General features: G+C 35.8%; 1 protein-coding gene across 2 annotated transcripts in view; it reads right to left on the bottom strand.

Annotated features, from left to right (window-relative positions):
* The window catches only part of FAT1 (FAT atypical cadherin 1), a 120,652-nt gene that overhangs the window by 30,759 nt on the left and 67,869 nt on the right, over positions 1-22,024 (bottom strand). For both annotated transcript variants that reach the window (XM_007432660.4, XM_015888834.3), the window contains exons 8-16: positions 19,634-19,909; positions 18,268-18,478; positions 12,242-16,306; positions 10,590-10,786; positions 9,245-9,398; positions 4,872-5,105; positions 3,872-4,261; positions 683-897; positions 219-356 (exon numbers count right to left, since the gene is read on the bottom strand). In XM_007432660.4, coding sequence (XP_007432722.2) covers positions 219-356; positions 683-897; positions 3,872-4,261; positions 4,872-5,105; positions 9,245-9,398; positions 10,590-10,786; positions 12,242-16,306; positions 18,268-18,478; positions 19,634-19,909 — 5,880 coding nt within the window. The remainder of the gene's footprint in view (positions 1-218; positions 357-682; positions 898-3,871; positions 4,262-4,871; positions 5,106-9,244; positions 9,399-10,589; positions 10,787-12,241; positions 16,307-18,267; positions 18,479-19,633; positions 19,910-22,024) is intronic.

Genomic DNA, 22,024 nt, shown 5'->3' with positions numbered 1-22,024 from the left:
TTCCTAGCCAAGCCAAAGGATATGACTTTCAGATAGACATCTTTGCCCTCCGTTGAAGAAAAAGCTTGGAGAAAACTCTCTTCTAACTGGCTTATTCAAGCTTCTGTGTTTTCTCATATTAAGCGTATTCTTACAAAACATTAATTGAAACTAATAGATAATATCTAGCAATACTGTTCAAAAAATTGCAAACATAATCTTAAAACATAGGACCCTACTTTTTCTCTGTCGAGAGGTTTAGCCACTTTAACTTCCCCCAAGGTAGGATCAATTGTGAAAGGGCTTCCTTGGTTGCCATCTATAATAGAGTACTGAATGCGGTTGTTCAAAGGACCATCAGCATCAGCTGCAAGAATCTAAAAGACATATAATTTCTCAATTAAAACCAAGCCAAGTAGACAGTGATGTTCTCTCAAATTGTTTAACTTTTCAGATAAACATTTTCCAGATTCATTAAGTCTTATTTAAACCAATCTGTCTTTAATTAAAAATGCAATCATATTGCAGAATCAATACTTTGGACGTTATGGTATTCTTTATCCTCACTTTTAAATAATACTTTAAAGAATTAGCAAATATAGAATGGCATTATTCTCTCACACAATGCCCTTTAAACAGAATTATTTATTTATTTATTTAATTAATTAATTAGCTCAGGAAAGCTGGGGATGGAAGTACATACTGTGATAACTGATTGTTCAACCTCTGCATCTTCACTGATTACTGCTGTATAAGTCTCTTGACTGAATACTGGAGTATTATCATTGATATCAGTTACGTTTATATTCACTGTTACAACATCACTTAGTGAAGGTGTTCCTCCATCAGTGGCTTCCACCATGAGATAATGCTCAGGGGAAATTTCATAATCAAGGCTTCCAATAATAAAAATTCCACCTAGGAAAAAAATAAGCGATGCCAATAGTTAAAGCAAATATAGTGACAATTATACATCTCAAATTGCTTCATAAATTATTTCAGATTTAGAATTGGTTTTAAGTTTAAAATGTCTTTGCTTTGTAACATGGGAAAGAGATGAAAATAACTGCTCATGAACATAAGGCATGTTTTATGGCTGATAATTTTCATAATATTCCCAATAGAATTAGTATTGTTTCTATGATGCATTTATCCTAAAAAGCCACCAATCAGTATGCAATAAATAAATGTTAAAAGCAAGCAAAACAAGGGAGGGTAATCAAGGACGGCCCTTCAGATGTTGTTGATCTATAACTCCCCACATCTATTACTCCTGTGAATTCTGAAAGACAGTTTTTGTAACAGGATTTCAATCTTTCACTCATTGTAATCAAATCTATCTCTAATCTCTAAATGTAAGGTGTGCATGAGTGTCCATGCAGTGAGTCCAAGGGGAGCAACTGTGACATGTCACACAATGGCTCCAACTTTCCTACTTGCAGATGTCAGGACATAAGTACATGACAACATTTGCGTAATTATAGTCTATGTGTTGTCATGCTGGCATTACTAAGCTGGATATAAATTGGTGTTAATTATGTACATGTTCTTTAAAATTATTAAGTCGAATGTTCTATCTTTTTAAATAAATGACAAGTTGCTTGAAAGCTTTGAGGCAAGCTTCCTTTGTTCTTAAAATGAAATTAACATAACATAAAAACTTATTTCACACCTCAAAGAAGTTGGTTACAATTCTCTTGTTGCTGGAAATATAACTTGGGAGTTGTGGCTTCTTCCATATATTTTGATAAAGATTTCACCAGCTTACTAATATGACCTTACAATGATAATTTTTCTCTACGTTTCCTAAGCATCTGTTATATACAGAATTTATCAACATACCAAGTATTACGGCAGATTGTTCAAGCTTGGATGTAGCCCACAGAATAATTATACAAAATTGGAAGGATATATTAATGCCTGATTATCATAGCACTTTGGATATATGTTCCCTGCCTATGCTTGAACTTTTATACTTTTATACACATTTTACACTTTTTTTATACTTTTATAAAATGCTATACTTTTATACATTTTATACTTTTATACACATTTTATACATACATACACAGAAAAGGATTTTCAAGACATTTGGTCATATTTGCTTGTTTAGTTTCTGATAACATTTTCAACCAGTTTTTCTCTTTTTTTTGGTTTTCTATATGATATACTCTATTTCTACTTATTCCCATGCTGTTTAATAGTCAAGAGCAGTGTTTCTTGAATGTTTTTATCTCAGGAGCCCTTCCCACTTTTAAAAATTATGGAGAACCCCCAAAGAGCTTTTGTTTGTATGGGTTACATTTGTTGATATTTACTGTATTAAAAATTGAAATTAAAACCCCTTCTCATGACTGATGGGATTTTAATATTGTAATAATAATAATAATAATAATAATAATAATAATTTAGATTTATATGCCACCCAACTCCCAGCAGTATTATTTTTCAACACAGGCTCACAAATAATTTTGATTTTGAGGACCCGTGAGAGGGTCTTGGGGGACCCCAAGCGGCCTTAGGACCACATTTTAAGAAAAATTGTTTCAGAGCTAACAAAATTTGTCTTTGCAGACAAGCACAAATCATTACTAATCTAGTTTCCTGATTTCAGTGAGCCAATCTAAGCATGATTAACTCTGTATTTAACCATCATTAACAGGTAGTCCTCACTTACCAGCCACTTGTTCAGCAACCGTTTGAAACTACATGGTGCTGAAAAATTTTTTTATGGCTAATTTATGATCATTTACGATCTTTACAGCTTCCCTGTCACGTGATCACCATTACAGTCAGTACGCGTTGTTCTGTGCCTGACCTGTGATTTTTTTCAGCAGTGGGAAAAGGTCAGGCAAAGGAGAAATTGCCTACAGAAATCGCTTGCTTTTTTTTCTGTCCCCCACCATTGCAAAGCAGAGAGATTGGAGAAGAGATTTCAAGAGAGTACTATAAGCTGTTTACGTAGTACGCCTAAGGCTCCCAGCCCCGGGCTGCCAGCGCAATTGCACTGCTTTTGATGCAGAGAAGAGCAAACAGCTTACTCTCTTCCTCTCCAATCTCTCTGCTCTGCGAGGTGGGGGGAAAGGGTCAGCTAAAGGAGAGATTGAAGAAATCGCTTCCCTCCCTGCAGAGCAGAGAGATTGAAGAGGAAGGGATTGCAAGAGAGTAAGCTGTTTGCATAGTGTGTCTACATCTCCCAGCCCTGGGCTACTGATGTGATTGCATTGCTTTCGATGTGTACAAGACAGTAAGCAGGCCCTTGAGCATTGCAAAGGGTGGGGGAGTGGTTAGGAGGCAAACAAAAGCTGAAGGTGTGGAACTGACTAGTCTTGTCTCTTTCCAGTTGGAAAGCACAGTGGCGGTCATGTGATTTCCCACTTAGCAACCGCTTTGCTTAGTGGTGGAGCTGCTGGTCCCAATTAGGGTCGTTAAGTGAAGACTACCTGTATTCAAACATATGCCAGTTTGTTTATCTTTTGGACATTTTTTCATATAACCAGCCTATGATTGAAAATTACTGAAATATCATAGTATTACACAACTGACAAAGTGAGAGCATGTATCATTTCCACACCCAGTAAATTAGAGTATTTTGGACCTGCATTATTTTCAAAAGGAATGTATCACATAGAACTGAACCCTCATTGTGAAGGATATCAAAATGAACCTTTTGAAAAAGCAAAAAAATTAAGCATGATAATTTGCCCAACCCTTTTACCCTTAATGTTTCTATCTCTTTCATGTTTTTTTTTTGAATAAAATGAGATATTGTGTCCATCAACACAACACATTATAGGAAAGAATGCAGGATTAAAAAAAAAACATACACCTATGCATAGTTATTAACTCTAGTAATTCTTCCTTACTTATTAGTAGTTACGTTAGTAATTACCTGTTTTTGAATCGATACTGAATTTTCCATGTTCATTTCCACTGATTATGGAATAGGTGATTTCAGCATTGGCTTCAATATCCCGACTAGCAGCGTAGACCTGAAGAACTTCCATTCCAACTACTGCATCTTCTGAGACAGTTGCACTGTATTCCTTATACTCAAAGACAGGTGGATTGTCATTTATATCCAGAACAGACACCACAAGAGTAGCAGTAGAAGACAGCTTCCTTGGTGAACCTTCATCTTCAGCTTTCAGTATTAAAGAATACATTGCCTGTAATTCCCGATCTAAGGGCTTTTTCAACTGAACAATCCCAGATAATTCATCAATAGAAAACTGCCCATCTGCATGTGTTAGCAGAGAATAGTGAATCTTCTGATTTAAACCTACAATCAAAAAACAGCAAATCAAGGCTCCTTACAGTATTTCCAAATGAATCTCTTTGGTTAATGCAGAAAATAATGAAAATTGATTCTTTCAGATTTTACTATATAGCTTTCTGCCAGGGTCAAATGATATACAATACAAATGTTTACATAACTTACCCTAATTTTTTTTTCCAAAATGCATGTATATATTCAGTGCATGCACACTGATCCGTAGTATTTAGTCTAGATGGATTGATTGCCCACAGCTCTAGTTAAATTATATGCTATTCATTCATAACCACAGGACCTACATTTATACTACTATAGTGAATATGTCTTTCTCCTCTAAGGATTCAGTTTTTCCACTAGAAGATTTTCCACTAGAAGATTCCACTAGAAGATTCTGGATAACAATACTTGATCTTATATAAAGTAAGATACACCCCAAATTCAGCACAGGCACTGGCTGTCGGCTGGAAGTTGTGAGAAAGATTATGCTCAGCAACATCGACATTTGTATATACAGACACTGTATCATAAAAAGAGGTAAGAGCGACAAAATATAACAAGTAAACTAATGCATAAATAGTAGAGCTTTGTTTCAGAAATGTTATTATATACATCATACCTGTATCTGCATCAGTAGCATGAACTCTTGTCAACAGAGTGTTCAATTCAGTGTTTTCAAACACTGTGATGGAATACGTTTCCGCAGTAAACTCTGGAGGGTTATCATTTACATCTTCTATACTGAGGATAATATTAGACTGGCAAAATCTTCCTCCTGCATCTGAAGCCTTGACCATAAAGGAATATACAGATCTTTGCTCACGATCAAGGGCTGCTAATGTTTTCAGCTCACCTATACATGAAGCAACAAAACCAAAGGAATAGAAACAAATGAGTTTAGAAACTAAATACTTAAAGATTTGAAATTCATTTAAAAAACAATCTTACAAATGGACACACATGGCGATGTATGAAATAATGCCTTCATGGCATAATTTCATGAAGACTATATTTATATTATTATATAGAGCATGGGTCCAAGATATTTACAGGATCATTTTGTCCAACCTGACTTTATTTGTTCTGATCATGTTCTTGGCAGCCTCATTCAGAGAGGTGAAAGGATGAGGACCCAGAAACACTGCTTCTCCATTCCTGCCCCACTCTTTGGAATAAATCCCTCCTCCCAATGTAATTGGTTTCTGTTTAGTCAACTTCCAGAAACCTGCTTCAACAAGCTTTGGGAGATTAATATCTGTGCTTTGTCTGTCATCCGTCTGGCAGGATGCTACTTTAATTTTGAATTGCTTTTAACAAGTGTTATGATATGGTTGATTCAGGTATATGAACAGTCTAAAGATGTGCAATTATGGCAGTATATAAATAATGGGAAATACATGTTTAGTTTCAAAACTTTTGATGGTCTAAATGCATGCAACTGTGCCTTTTCCCTTAAAGCAGTGTTGTCCAAACATGGCTGGCTGGGGAATTCTGGGAGTTGAAGTCCACTCATCTTAAAGTGGCCAAGTTTGGACAACACTGTCTTAAAGGGATCAGATATAACATATTAAGAGGCCATGAAACTGATTTCAGAAATTAGGTAAGAACATAAAAACAGCCATCATATGGGTGAAAGCCCATCTTAATCCAGTATTTTGTGTGCCTCTTGGGTGCTCACAAAAGATGGAGACATACCCCTTTCCCACAGTTGTTCCCTTATATGTAGTATTTGGAGGCATGTTGGCCCAAGTGTTGAGTCTTGAAAACTGATTGTCCCTCATAAATCTCTGAAATTTTAAAGCAGTCCAAGCGACAGGCTGTGACAACTACTACTATGCATTCCATAGATTAATTAAGGGCTATGTGAAGAAGTGCTTTCATTTGTCTGTTCAAAACCTTATTCCAATTGGCTCCATTGGCTGGGCCTAGTTTTTTGACAGAGAGATGAAAAATTATGTCTACTTTCTCCATCTTGGAATTTATGCACCCTGATAATTTCCCATCTTTAGCTGCCTCCCCCCCCCCCCAATTTTAGAATTCTAATCTTTTCAGACTTTTCTGATGGGAAAGATGTTTGAGCTCTTAATCATAGGTTCTTCTCTTCTTTACTTTTTCCAGCTCTATTGTACCCTTTTTCAAATATGGGAACTAGACTTTATTTATCTGTTACATTGATATCCTGCTGCAATTTGACAACTCTTGGGAGCTCATACGACGTAAGGAAAATATGAAAACATTCACAGGACATTTAAAAATTACAATTCAATCACTAAGTGGTACATATTCCTTATTAGATTTTCCTTATCTTCCATCCTGCAAATCTTTGACAGCCAGGGCCATTAGAACTTATAAAATTCTAACAGTATAAAACACAATGGCGTAAGACTTTAATTCCTGGTAGGAGGGGTTGAAGCACTTAAATTCTAATGCTAAGTATAATGGTTGTGTGAACCTGATTAGTCCTAGTAAGGGCAAAACCGATTCTATGCTGCTTCTCGCTATTAGCAGCGTGTAAAACCACCATGCAACCACTAAACTGAAATGCCCATGGCATAACATAATGTAAGTATGAACATAAAAGGTGGGGTGCAGGAAGATCATGCTTTCCAAAATAGCTGTTAAGATCTTCCTAAAACCTACCAAGGAAGGGGCCAGCTTAATTTCCAGTGTGAGACTATTCCAAACAGTGATGCTACTACTGAGAAACAGCAGTTCCTACCTCCCAGAAGTATGGGACTAGGAGGAGTTTTTCTCTTAATTTGAATTGCATTTATCATTTGGTTGATCATTCAACCAGCTTAAAGAGATCTTCTGAATATCTTCAATTTCATTTTAGTTATTACCATACTGAATAGTTTAGTATCATCCACAAACTGGCTGGCATTGCTTACTCCTTGTCAATAACATTTACAAATAGGTTAAGGAGCACAAAGGCCAACAAAATCTTTGCAGAACTCCACTTTTTACTTCCCTCCATTGATATCCGTTTACCTGCTCTTTGCTTTCAATTTTAATCAGCTATGAATTATTTAAGAGCCTGATAAGGATCTTTGTCAAAAGGCTTTCTGAAAATCTAAGTATAAAAAGTGTGTAGTGTCACCTCCATCCATGTGCCTGATAACATTAAAAAAAAACAAAACAAAACAAACAAAAGCTCTAAAAGTTTGGTTAAGAATTTCCTTTGCAGAACTATGTTGATTTTCCCTTAGCAACACTTGTTCCTCTATGCATAGTTGTTTTTTCTCTAATCACGGTTTATATCAATTTGCCTGGAACAGACATAAAGGTGATTTCACTATAATTTCCAGTATCACCCATTGTTCCTTATAAAAAGTTGGTGTCATATTGGCTACCATCCAGCCTCTGGCACTGAGCTTATTTGTTATATATTCTTGCTAGGAAGCCAGCAATTTCATGCTTTACTTCTTTAAGAACTCTTGGATAGATGCCATCAGGACCTGTGATCTGTTGTAGTGTAGTCACTCAAGAGCTTTTGGAATATCTTCTGACCTTAAACTGGTTTAGTTGTTCTAATTTCCTACTTGAGAATGAGGCTGGCTATCAAATCTAGCATTCTGTAAGAGGAACCAACAATGACTAGTAGGATTGACAAAACTATGTAGAAAAAATATAGTGGTGATGAAAAAACATTTTTATGTAACAACTTTTCTAATGCTCAGTTGATATGTATTAATATAATTCCCACTACCCAAAACTAGACAGCTCATCAAAAACGAGACTGAAGTCACAGCCAACCGAAGAAAGCCATGTTGGAGAAAACTGACTTAAAGTTCCTTGGATAGCTTTGTGATATTTGATGGTTAACAGTCAAATCAACAGAAACAAGATTTTTTTCCCCAAGTTATGTATGTAGACAAAGATAGTGCATAATGTAACAAATACTGCACTGAATATTTTATCTTTATAAAAATGAACAATATTATCAGCTTTTAGGTAGTATGATAGAATGATTAAGGCTTTGGGAATCCACAATTCAAATTCCCACTCAACTAAAAATCTCACTGAGATCAATGACTAATTATCAGTCTAATGCTGAGCTCCTTGCGAAAGAGTAGAACACAAGCATAATAAATAATTAATAAATTACAGTTTGCAAATCAAATCCATCCAGCAGTAATTCTGGAATAACAGTAATTCAAAACACCAACAGCTAAAATAACTGACAAGTATAAAATGATACTAAATTGTCCATATTAAACTAATCAAAATACAGGTAGTCCCTGGGTTTAAGAATGCCCAGTTCAAGGAAGACCCATAGTTATGAACAGAGCTACTATAGCAAAATTCGAATATTGTAGCACAATGATTCAAATTAAATACACAATGGTTTGTACAGTATTAATTATACAATACTACTTAGTATTATACAATACTGTTCCAGCTTACATACAAATTTGACTTACAGGCAAACTTTGGGAATGGAACTCATTCTTAAACTGGGGACTACTTGTACAATCTTAAAGTCACTAATTATGGAATAAGCCCATAAGTATTGGGCTTATATACTTGTAAGTATATAAGATCCCTAAAAGGTGGGCCATGGGAATGTGAACCTAGCACCTGTCAGCAACATCTTAATGCACTTGATTGCTGGCAAGGGCAGCAAACGTGTTTGCTTTGTTTGGCTTTTCTGCTAGGTGGATTCTGCATTCCTGATTTTAGCTATAGCAGACTTACCAACAGCATAATTGACAGACTCAAATTAAGACTGTTTAGGAGAACAGAGAAGTGTTAATGATTCCAAAGTTCACTGCTCCACCCTCCATTCCTGGACTGCCATCATTACAGTGTCTCTGGTAGCTACAAGTGGCAGGAGAACCACACTCAATAACTGTTCCGCCCAACTCACGAGGAGCTCGTTCATGGTGGCCCTCTCTTGCCTAAGCCAGCAGAGAGCCAAGTACGCAAACATCTATCAACCATAAAGAAGGGCTAAGATTTCACTGAAAGCTTAAATCCTCTAAATACTACCTGTGTCTGGACTGAGTCTGAAGTCTTCTGTTCCAGCACCATATAATGTGTAAGTTATTTCTGCATTGGAACGAATATCTGCATCTGTGGCCATGACTTGCATGATGAATTTGCCTGGTGGGGAATCTTCTGGAACAGTCTCTGTGTACAAGGCCTAAAAGCATTTGTAAGATAATAGCGAGTAAAAATACATTAAGGAATTAAGATATAGACTAAGAGAGATAACATTATTAAGATCAGATGTTACAAGATTTTAAAATGTGACAAAGTGTAAAAATAGCTAAAACTTACTCCAACATGTTCTACTTCTAGGATTCCTCATAGTTCTGATTCATGTTATAAAGAACGTCAAGTAAAATATTTGCCACTACCTGGGCATTAAGCAGAATAGAGGTATGCACATATGGGCCCATGGACTAAACATGATCCTCAAATGTTTTAATGCAGTCCCAATAACTGAGTTATTGCCTGCAAAATTTGGCAGCAAATCAACATGCAACAGCAGAAAGAAAATCACCAGAAAAAAAAAATCCGACATATGAAGCCACACAGATTTTTAACATTAGTTGAAAAATGAAGGAGAGTAACAAAACAGAACAGAAAAACAGAAAATAAAACAAGGTGAAAATCCAGCCCTGTCTCTTTCAGTAGCAAGTACTGTGTTACTACTGGTTTTGGAGACTTGGGGGGGCAGGGCGGGGGGGAACCTAAGGAATGGTTCCTGACCTTCCAAAAATTTCCCATATCTATGTTAAAATTATGACAAAGCTCTTCAGTCCTCCTCCATGTGGTCCTTTTCTACAAGTCCTATAATTTTCAAACAATATGAATGACTGTCAGGAATTACAGGAAGTCTCAACACTTCTCCCTGGTACCAGGTTGGGGAAGATTGCTCCAGAAAACAACAGCATCCTTAGTAGTTTTTAAACTTTTAACTGTTTTTTTAAAATTATACATTCTTACGCCTTTCTGAATACTGTGCAAGTCTCTCAATGATTCTGATCAGCTTACAATTAAAAGTCAGGAAAAAAAAAATCATAAGTGGCCTGACACCAAATACATAAACCAACCCCCCCACCCCACCTCCAATCCAACAGAGGTTCAGCCACCAACCTATCCCAAAGCCTGGGATAAGAGTTAGGTCTTAAATAGCTTCCTGAACATCATCAGATTAACTCCCTGGATGTAATTAATATAAGTTACTATTAGCAGACATACAGACTAAAAATGTTTGTGGGACCTGAGTATTTTCCCACTCTTCAAAGTAATCATTCAGTTTGAACATAAACTGGCAGCATGTTTTTCAGGTTAGAAACAAACATCTATCAAAAATCCAGGTCAATACCTTTTCACAAACAGGGCTATTGTCATTTGAATCAAGGACTTTTACTTCTACCACTGCTTTAGCAGCGAACATCCCATCAGTGGCTGTGATATTTAGAAGGTAATTATCTTTTACTTCTCTGTCCAAAGGTTTTCTGACATAAACTTTCCATTCATTTTGTATGTTTTCTACAGCAAACTGTCCCAATGGATCACCTCCTAAATAATTAATAAGACAACATATGATTATGCCATGAAAAAAATGAATATATGCAATATTTTATGAGTATGAACTGGTACTATGCAGATATATGCACAATAAATGGAAATCAATCATTTAAAGTTATTACAGTCAAAAAGCCCACATGTAATAAATTGAAATAAAGATATTATAAGCCTTATTACATTTAGAGCATTTTATTAATTTTAAATAAAAACTGTAACTGCATATTTGACAAAACATGCAAGGATTATATTCTGGTTCAGTATGCTTTGTATGTATATGGTTTTACCTATGTGAGAACCAGTATCCAATGCTTTAGACTGGTGTTTTTCAAACTTGGCAACTTTAAGATGTGTGGACTTCAACTCCCAGAATCCCCCAGCAAAGTTTGAAAAACACCGCTTTAGACTCTTAGGAGTATGAAAGTTTCTCTCAAATCATTGTTATGCATTGTTTGATATAACAAATATTTCTTCTATTTTCCCAGGCATTCCAAGTTGATCAGTTTTTCCTACATTCCTTCCTTTTAATATTGTTTTACATTGCATTAATTGCTTAACAGAACTTTATGGGTTCTTTTCAAATCCATAAAATCAAGAGTTATTTACATACTGTTAAATAAGCAAGGCAAACAAATATGCAGACTTATAAGCTGTTACTACCCAAACAGTGTTGAGGACTTAAAAAGTTCAACTATCCCCTGCTTTGATCCCTTCTTTATAGTATACCCAACCGGCAATAATTGTGGATGGGAAAAAATACCAGTATTGCTAAATACATACTAGACACATTCAGGACTGGAGATACTTATTTTACAGATATATTGATTACTTCAAGGTATTTTTTAAGTAATGGAACTCTTACAATCAATATAATTAATTGTTCCATGATAAAAATTATATCATTTTTATAATTATAATATTGTTTGTTGAATGAACAATTGCTAGTTTATTATCAGATTCAGGATAGTGGAAGAACTCAGAAGATCTGAAGTTGTCACACTTTAAAAAACCATGATGGTTCCACATAACGTGCCAATAATGCATTACATTATTTTTCTTCCTCCACAGCAACTCATATTAAAAGCTTAACTTCCCTTGACTTATGGCTTTAGCATACTGTACATTTCTCTGCTTGCCAGAACCAACTAATTTTATGAGCATGGGTGAAGAAACGTTAAGTACAATGACTTCACAATAGGGATAGGAATAACAATATAGGACTGCCACATTAATTTAATGTTCTATGTTTCTTATATCACTATAGCACCAGGTTTTTGACCTTATATTTCAAGACCTTTGTCATAAAACAGCTTACGGAACAATAAATCTTCCTCCTTCCATGACAGTGAATCTCATAAATAAAGCAAGGACATGTATTTAAGATGAAAAGGAATCATTATATAAAGCATATAAAGCTAAAGCTGTCTAAATGTATTTCTAAATATTTACCTGTAATAAAATAGTTGACTTGTCTATTAGAATATTCTGAATCAGCATCTGTGGTGCTTATTATAGCAATTACTCCTCCAACTGGATCATCTTCACTGACCGTTCCTTTATAAATCTCTGCAGTAAAGTGAGGAGGGCTGTCATTCACATCAGTTACATAAACTTCAACGACAGTGGTAGAGGACAACTGCATTTTTTCAGCACCATCAGATGCCACCACAATAATTTGGTATTTGTCCTGCTTTTCTCGATCAAGCTCTCTTAGAGTGGTAATCCAGCCAGTTTCCAGATTTATGCCAAAAGACTCTATGATTTCAGTATCCTGAATTGGCTCTAGCCTGTAAGTAATATGTCCATTGTTCCCAGAATCCTGATCCATTGCTTTTACTTGTATGACTTTTGATCCAGCTGGCATATTTTCTACAAAGTATGCTTCATAAGGATTGGCCTCAAAGATTGGCTTGTTATCATTTGCATCTTTGATTTGAATGCTGATGTCTACGGAAGAGACAACTTTATAATCTTCGTTCATGTAATATGCGAGCACTGAAAACTGGTACCATTTAGTTATCTCATGATCAAGGCTTTTTTCAACTTTCAGCCTTCCATTATGCTTGTCTATCACAAAACAATCATCTCTATTTCTTTCAGGTGTATATCCTTTAACAAGACTATATGACAAGGTATGGGTGTGCGCTGCTCGTATAATATCAATTTCAGTCCCAATAGGAGTATCTTCAGAAAGAGTGTAAGAATAAAATGGTTCTGAAAATTTTGGCAGACGTATTTCAGGAGAGAGTATTCTAACATAGAGGGGGACGCTAGAATCTTTTTGTGGGGATCCACCATCCAATGCTCTAACAAAAAAAGTAAGAAACTGATTTTCTAATCCAACTAAACTTTCTTTTGTGGTTATTACTCCAGTCAAATGATCAATTTCTAAATTCTCCTGAACATGTTCAGAATCTGCTTCAATTGTGTAAGTGATATCTGCATTAGAGCCTTCATCAGCATCGGAAGCCAAGACTTTGACAACAGATGTACCTCTTGGAACATCTGATCCAATATTTACTTCATACTCAGTTGCTCGGAACAGAGGAGCATTATCGTTGACATCAGTAAGTATGACATTGATGCTGCAGAATGCCACTTTCCCCCCAGCATCCTTGGCCATGAACCTAATGAAGATTACCTTTTCAGCTTGAGTTTCACGATCAAGTTTTTCCAAGGTAAATATTTGCCCCTTCTCATTAGTATAAAACCTGTCTTTTGCAAAATCATTCATAATATGGTACGTTATAGAACCATAGCTGCCAGTATCTTTGTCTGTAGCTTTGACTTCTGTCACCAGGGTATGCAATGGAGCATTTTCAGCTAGTTCCACCTCATATTCATTCTGAGTGAAAACAGGATTATGCAAATTGGCTCCAATCACATTTATGAGAACATGAGCTGAACTTCGGAAGACTCCATCAGAAACAGATATATTGAGATGATAAATTGGTTTCAGAGTCTGTCTATGTACGTTTGAAAGCGTGATGACCCCAGTCTTGCTATGGATAACAAAATGCATGTTATCATTGCCTGTTACTATGGAATATTCAAGCTTTTCTGCATCTGAACTGTCTGGATCTGAGGCCTTTACACACATTACAAAATGCCCATGGGGAGCCAATTCGCTGACGTTAGCTTCATAAAGCAGCTGGTTAAACACTGGTGGGTTATCATTCAGGTCTGTTATATCAACAGTTACCACGATGTCACTGCTCAATGGAGGCATTCCACTGTCTATTGCTCTTATCAACAATGTGTGTTGTCGAGCCTGTTCAAAATCCAAACTCCTTGCTGTCAGAATGAGCCCAGTGCTATCTATAACAAAATAATCATTGTTCTTGCTGCTGTTTCCTACCAAGTGGTAAGAAATCCTTCTGTTTATTCCAGAATCGGCATCAGTGGCCCTGACACGTACAACAGATGTTCCAATTATGGATGCCTCAGAAATTGTGGTAGCATATATTTGCTCTGTAAAGACAGGAGGATTATCATTGATGTCTTCTATTATTATATCAACAAACACTTCAGCATGGGCCCCTGTCAATGAATCAGTAGCCCGGATACTCAATTTGTAGGCAGGATGGGACTCGAAATCTAAGGAAGCAATAACACTGAGAACTCCAGTATTGAAGTTGATACTAAACTGATCAAAAGGATCACCATCTGTGATGCTATAAAACACTTTCAGCCCTTCTGGGCTATACGCTTGCACATGAACAACTGGACTATGGAGCTGGACATTTTCTGGTATCTCTGCACTATAGAAAGCTTTTTCAAATATTGGCATGGCTTTATTTACCACAGTGATTGGAACTGTCACTTCAGCAGAAAAACTTGGCTCTCCTTTATCCTGGGCTACCACAGTAAGACAGTACTCTTTATTTAGCGTGTCTGGGTCAAACTGTTTCCTGAGCGTGATTTTACCAGTTTCCCCTATTTGGAATTGGTCACTGCGTTCCTTGAAGTAATAGTGTATTTCACCATTTCTACCAATGTCGTTGTCTACAGCAGTGACATAGTGAATCACTTCACCAACATCAGTATCAATTTTAACAGTGGCATAATATGGAAGATTGACAAAAACAGGGGCATTATCATTTATGTCCTCTACAGTGACCTTTACCACAAGGTGTCCAATTAGGGATGGATTATGCTCTGCAGTCACTTCTACCACGATATCAAAAGATTCCTGTTGCTCACGGTCAAATGGTATTCCAGTGGTTGAAAGGACTCCTGAAGTATAACTGATTTTAAATTGACTATCTGGATTTAGAATCTGATAGAACAAAGGCTCATTTATTTGATTCCCTAAAGCAGTGATAACGGCTATTGTTCTGATTTCTGTGGAATTTTCCTGGACCACAGCATTATAGGAACTGTGTGTGAATTTCAGCTGACTTGCCTTGCTCTCTTTTACATTAATTTTGACAGATGTGGTGCTTGAAAACCTGCCATCGGATGCTCTGATTGTCAATTCATACCTGCTTCTTAACTGAGTTGTATTTTGTACAGTTATCCACCCAGTCCTGGAATTGATTGAAAATTTTTCTCCAATATTGCCTTCAGTGATAGAGTACAGGAGTTGTGAGAAGGCTTCTGAATCAGGATCGTCTGCATTTACTGTGACAACTTTTACTCCTTTATATGTTGGCACTAGAACAGTTGCTTCGTATAGATCTCTAGAGAACACTGGAGGACAATCATTGATGTCAATTACATAAATGGTGACATTGGCTGCAGATTCTGCAGATAAGCGTGGTATTCCCATATCATATACTTGCACAGAGAAGCGAAAAATATTGGTTTCTTCATAATCCAAGGTCATTACTGTACGAATGGCTCCTGTACTAGAATCAATGGCAAAATATCTGTGGGCAGATGGCTCAACAATCTGATAGACAAGTAAAGCATTTGAATCTTTGTCAGCATCGGTAGCTCGAATCACTAATGGCATATTCCTGTCTGTTAGAACCACACTGCTAATTGAAGCAGATTCACTGATGAGTCCTGTGTATTCTGATTGCATAAAAGTTGGTGCGTTATCATTCTCATCTCGAAGGTGCACCAATACAGTGGTGTTAGTGGACTGGCCAGCCATATTGGTTCCCTGAACAATAAGCCTATATAAAGGCAAGGTTTCAAAATCAAGAATCTTCTGAGAGGTGATAACACCAGAATGTGAGTTGATAGCGAAGACATCACCTATATTACCCTCTTTTATTTCATATGTTACAGATGATTGGCTATATGCAATAACCATGATTATGAAGCTGCCAATGCTGCTGCTTTCACTGATTTCTGCGGAATATTCTTGGGAAGAGAACTTGGGCAATGCATTGTCAGAGATTGTGACTGAAATGTGCACAGATGTGACTTCATTCATTGGGGGGATCCCTTTATCTGTTGCCTTCACCATCAAAGTATACTCATCCTGAATCCTCCGATCCAATTCTTTTGCAGTAGTAATACTACCTAAGACCGGATGGATACTGAAAGTATTCCTAATATTGCCTGTTGGGGGGAGAAAGAAAAACAGAAGGACAAGAAATTAATGATCTGGGAAAAAATGAAAAGATTTATTTAGATAAACCTATAGGTTGACAATTGTACCTTACTATGCACCAAATCATTGGATTCAAATAATATAAAGTGCAGTGGTCCTTTAAATGCCATGGCACTTTATGCTGAGGTAACCGCCCCCCCCCAAACCCCTTAGAATCAGTCTTGCATTTAAACACTCAGCTGGTACCCAGCAAGCAACTGAATTCTGCAAGTGCCTGAAATTTTATGCAGTCAGAAGAAGCAATCAAGTGGGCTATAAGCAATGGGAAGGCCTGTGCCCCCATGTCCACAATAGGAATGTAGTGGGCTGCTGATGGATGGAGTTTTCTGACCCTGCTTTGGTAAGCCGACAGCAATCTAGAATATTTTTGGAGGAGGAAGGTTAATTTTTGTGGTCACATTTTCAAAACTGATTTCTCCATAAATATCCAGCCTGCAGAATTGCAGTCAAACCTCCTTTGATCAAGTCTCAACTGAAGCTTAATTAATAGTTCATTAGTAGTCCTTTTATGACATTATTTTTGAATCCGAAACACTTCAATGGCTTAATTAAAACATTTTTTTCAGCTAAATTACTCCCGACTAAAATGAATAGACTTGAGGCACTGTATTAACATTCTCCTTTAAGAAAAGGCAGTTGCATTTTGACTGCTGAATAAAGCAGGAGCAGATAGGCCCTTCTAAATGACAGAAAGTACTCTGGTATTTCACACAGTCTGTGTGTACCACAGTCCATAAAATTAAGACATCAAATATTTGTCCTAATATTTTAATTAGAGAACATAGCAATCAACTTTTGAATCCACCGCCTCACCATGGCTGATTTTATTAAAATATTTAAATTATGTATTTGGGTAGGCTGTTGATATTTTCCTTTTTTATCACTGAATGTCATAAACAGAGTGCCATTCTTAGAATATCCCATTACTAATCCTTTAAGCCATTACAAGCATTTAAGGAATGTTCATTTCATATGCCTAAAATGTTTGCCCTAATGCTTTAGCTGTACAGTTGCTGAATATGCCAGAAAGACAATGTTGAGAAAGTTTTAACATTTCCTCCCACAATGTTCTTTGGATAAATAAGGAAGAAGAATTTGTAAGGGAAAGAATGGATGACAGGGAGGAAGCTGGAAAACGTGCATTTGACCAGATACAGTTTTCATTTCAAGAGCGTGTCCTTTCTGCTAGACTAGTTGCACGTAACATGGGATGGTAGGTTTTCATACCTTTTGATTGAGAGATTCCAACCTAAATTCAAGTTTGGGGTTCTAAACTTTATAGAAGTGGGTAGAAGATTCCTTTATATAACCTTCATATAATCTTCTGTGCTGTGAGGAACTGGTTGGAAATATATTGCTTTGAAGGTCATCACTCTCTAAACAGAAAACTATTTGACTCTAGATAGACAGGTCATTTTCAGAGATGTCTCTTGATTTATGGAACTTCCTTTTAAAGTAGCTTACCAGATGTATTTCATCATTGTTTTGTATCCTAGAGAAATACATTTTGAATCTCCTTGCAATTTTTAATGTTTTTTTTTTAACTTCTTCAAAAATAACTGAACAATCTGCCATTACTCAACTACATTTAAAACAGTGGCAGTTAAATCAATCAATGGTTAATTTTATGCTGGATTGTGGCTCTTAGGATTTTTCTTGTGGGAAGGGGACACTGTTTTGATTCATGCTACATAAATCATCAAGCAAACAAACAAATGAATGCAGTTCAGATCAAACCCTGTTGAAAGTAAGCCTTGCACTATTTTGAACAATCTAGTCTGATCACAATTTGCATGTTGGAATCTGTGTGTATTTATTTTTATACTACTATACTTTAATCTTTACAGCATTAAGCTTAAATCTAGCATCTGATAATAAATGACATGATGTTGAAAGTATTGGAATTTACCTGATTCTATGGAGTATATGATTTCTGCATTTTCCCCTTTATCTTTATCTAACGCTGTAACTTGAACCACCATGGACCCAACAGCTGCTGACTCATATACTTGGCCTTCATAAGAAGAACTGGTGAAATATGGTGCATGATCATTTGTATCACTAACATTAATGATGATTTTAGCAAAGTTGCGCTTGACAGGAACATCTTGATCCCGTACCTAAAATAATTAGCACATTATTAACAATTATCACATTATCTTATCCAAATCAGCAAAAAAGATTTTTACATGCAATTTTATTCTAAACAAATTCTCTAAACTACTGAGTAGAGCAAATCATAAACATTTCCTACAGAAATGTTTTTGCTTAGTACAAATAAATTCAATGCAAGAGAATAAATATTACTACTTTCCCTATTTCCTTTGTGAGTGGGTGAGCGCATCTAATATTAGTGTACAATTCATCAGCTTATGATCAGTACTGATGACTTTTTATATAAATCACCTTAGTTAGATTAGGCAAGGGAGAGATAGTAATGAAAATGGGGAAAAGGAGTAATAATAGTTAAGCCCTTCCTCCTAATTGGTCCTCTCTATGAGAATATTGTAAAATTGCTTCCAAAAAAAAAAAAAAGACAAAACAAAAATGATGGAGCAAAATATTCAAGGGCTTGAATGCAGAAAAAACCCTGCAATGGTAATATTAGCTGGCATTTTTGTAGTATTTTATGTTTTAAAAGTGTTTATCATCTCAAAAGGTGTTTGACATCTCAAATATGTCATCTCAATAAACGTTACAAGACTCTTATCAAGTAGGTCAGTATTATTACAACCCTTTTATCCATGTTAGCCACTCAGAATTGCTGTAGTGAGTTGGCAGCCCTATAATTTGGATATCTTAAAGTCAGCATCTCCCACATGGCTTGTGGATTCAGAGAAAAAGTTGCCAAAGACCACCTTAAGTAGCTCACAGGAAAATCAATGTTTTAAAAAACGACTATCTAGTTTACAGCTCAGTCTCAGAGTTAAGCTCAAGTGCAGTTTGGATGAAAGCCAGTGTGTGTGTGTTGAAAAGGGAAGAGGCATTCTAGGAACTAAGAAAAGGCTTGACTCTTCCAAACGTATCATTGCTCTATTCAAAACAGCACCACACAAACCTTTCCTAAGATAAAACATGTAAATGGTTAAGGTATGTGCGCTATGTATAGTGTAAGAGGTAGCTGACCTGTAGTCATTTCAGTTTCTGCTTATGAATGGTACTGTTTCACTGAAAAGGCAGTCATTTATTTAATTATTTGCTTTTCAAATTTGTATCCACATACTCCTGGCAAAGTTTAGCACTTCAGATAAAGAACAAGCACAATGGATCTTTACCATCACTGTGAGCACATGTTGATGGATGACTTCATGATCCAACTTTTCAACAGTATAAAGTGAGCCAGTTACAGGATCAAGGCGAAACTTCTTAAGACTGATAGGATCCATGCTACTTTGCATAGTATAAATCAGCTTATTCTTCTCATCTCTATCTGAGGCAGTGACTTGCAAAATTTCTGACTCTGGCAATATGTCTTCTGCTATAACAACTTGGTATTCTAGCAGAGAAAATTCTGGTCTGTGATCATTTGTATCTATTACCTTAATGTACACCTGTAATGAGACACAAAAACAAAAAATGGCAGCTAGAGCATGATGACACAAATATGAGAACCTGTAGGAAATCAGAAAAAATGCTGGAAACAAGGTACAGAAGCCAATATAAATATAAGACAATATAAACCAAGACATCTTAGAGATGATCAGTCTGTTGCAGAAGAAAAAATTCTCCATACACATACTATAGAAGTTTTCAAGATTCTGAGCATGGTCAGTATAATCCTTATTTTGTCTTCTAAACAGCAGAATTATTTTTGGGATGGACTGGCCTTTTTACAAAATATGGTATCCTTAACACATGACAGACCTTTTGAGTCGTATCTACTACAGTATATTATGTTTAGCAACTAAATTAGCAGAAATTATTTACTACCCCAATCCAATGACTCCAGCTGGTGCTATATAATTCATACAATTATATAATTTGGAATGGTACTTTACTTTCCTATGAAGGTGAGAATATCTGTATTACTTCAGCAGAGTTCAACATTGGACTAGGAAAAGCAACACATCACCATGGTTTGTAAGATTCCTTCACACATGTATATTGATCAAAATGTTCAAGCCTGTTTTTCTTCATTTACTATTAATAGCAATTTTCATGTAAGGACGGATCAAAGTGAATTCTTATACTACATGTATTTGCTTCCTTCCATCTCTTCTTTATTAACCACAATTAACACTGCAAATATTATTGAAAGCCTTGAATTTGTTCCTTTTCTATATGTACTATGCATGTAGCATCAATCTTTATCTTAGTCACTGACTTAACATAAAATAACATTACACAATGACAATTTACAACCATCCAAACGAGAACAGTCTAGCTTGTGAAAAAATAACAATTCAGAATTATTAACACAACTATAAAACCGTAGTATCACTAAAATCTACATGTAAATTTACAATTAATATGGATACTATGTAAACTATAATATAGTGCAGAATAAAATAGTATGGTATAAATATTACTATATAAAAAGCAATGGCAATAAAAACTATAAACTATAAAGCTAAGCAACTAGAAATAAATCAACAGCGATGCAAATTTATGTCTTTGTCTAATCCAGTAGCTCTAACCGTTATGAATGAATGAGTTTCTTTACAGCAGTTATGGATGTAATGGAACAAATCAAACAAGTAAAACTACAATCACTGACATCCAATGACCATCTGTGGGCAAAGTTTACACACAGTGAAATAAAATCTTTCAACATTTACAAAAATATAAGTATGTTTGTCAGGTAGTAAATGGGACAAATATCTGAATGCCCTGGAAAATTAGTTGAGAGCGGTGATCAACTTAAGGCAGATAAGAACTGACAAGAAAAAAGACCAAAGGCTATGTTTCTATAGCACCAGAAAGTGTCAAGATCATCTGAGACTCTAGCAGTAACAACATTCACCCTCAGTATTTAAATAACTTTACCAAATATTCCAAAGATGCTCATAGCAGTTATATTTAAGGGTTATTTTTTTCCCCATAAAATTATTCACAAGGTTACTATTTTCTTACAGATTAACTTGGTAATATGCTCTAAAATTAAGTTGATGAAACAACAGAACAGCTATTAATCAAAACCTGTTGAATTTTTGTGCCATGAAGAGTTTCACGTAGCTTGCTGCATTCAAATATATTTCACAAAATTTCCTGCACAGCATTTGTGATTCTCAAGAGATTTCTTTGAAAATTACACATTCTAAAAGAATTTGCCATGATTATATGAAAGAAACACTTTTAAGATAATATAGTCTTTAAGAATGTCCTCCATTCAGAGGAAAGATACAAACATGAATATTCTTATATGCCAACAGAATATAGCCCAGGTTTTACTCTGATAGCATCTTAAAAAAATATAAATAGGTAAATACAAAGTTGTCCACGAGGGGGATGGTAAATGATAAAAACAGCAGTGTAACATAATGATGCAAGCTCCTTCCCTTTTGTATGCACAGTATGATGTTGCATACATGCACAAACAGGATGGAGCTTGTCCTGCAACCATGCACTGATGCTTCCGTCATTTTGACTAAAACGTGAAATGCTGAGGATGCCCCTGGATAAATAGTAAAATAATATAGTAAAACAACACTTTGAAGCATGTAAGA

This window comes from Python bivittatus, unplaced genomic scaffold (genome assembly GCF_059951505.1).
Source record: "Python bivittatus isolate LINGU-HERP-01145 unplaced genomic scaffold, Pbiv_v1 ctg000070_np1212, whole genome shotgun sequence".
Taxonomy (NCBI): Eukaryota; Metazoa; Chordata; class Lepidosauria; order Squamata; family Pythonidae; genus Python; species Python bivittatus.
The sequence above is the reverse complement of the archived record's forward strand: the minus strand, read 5'-3'. Positions and strand labels throughout refer to the sequence as shown.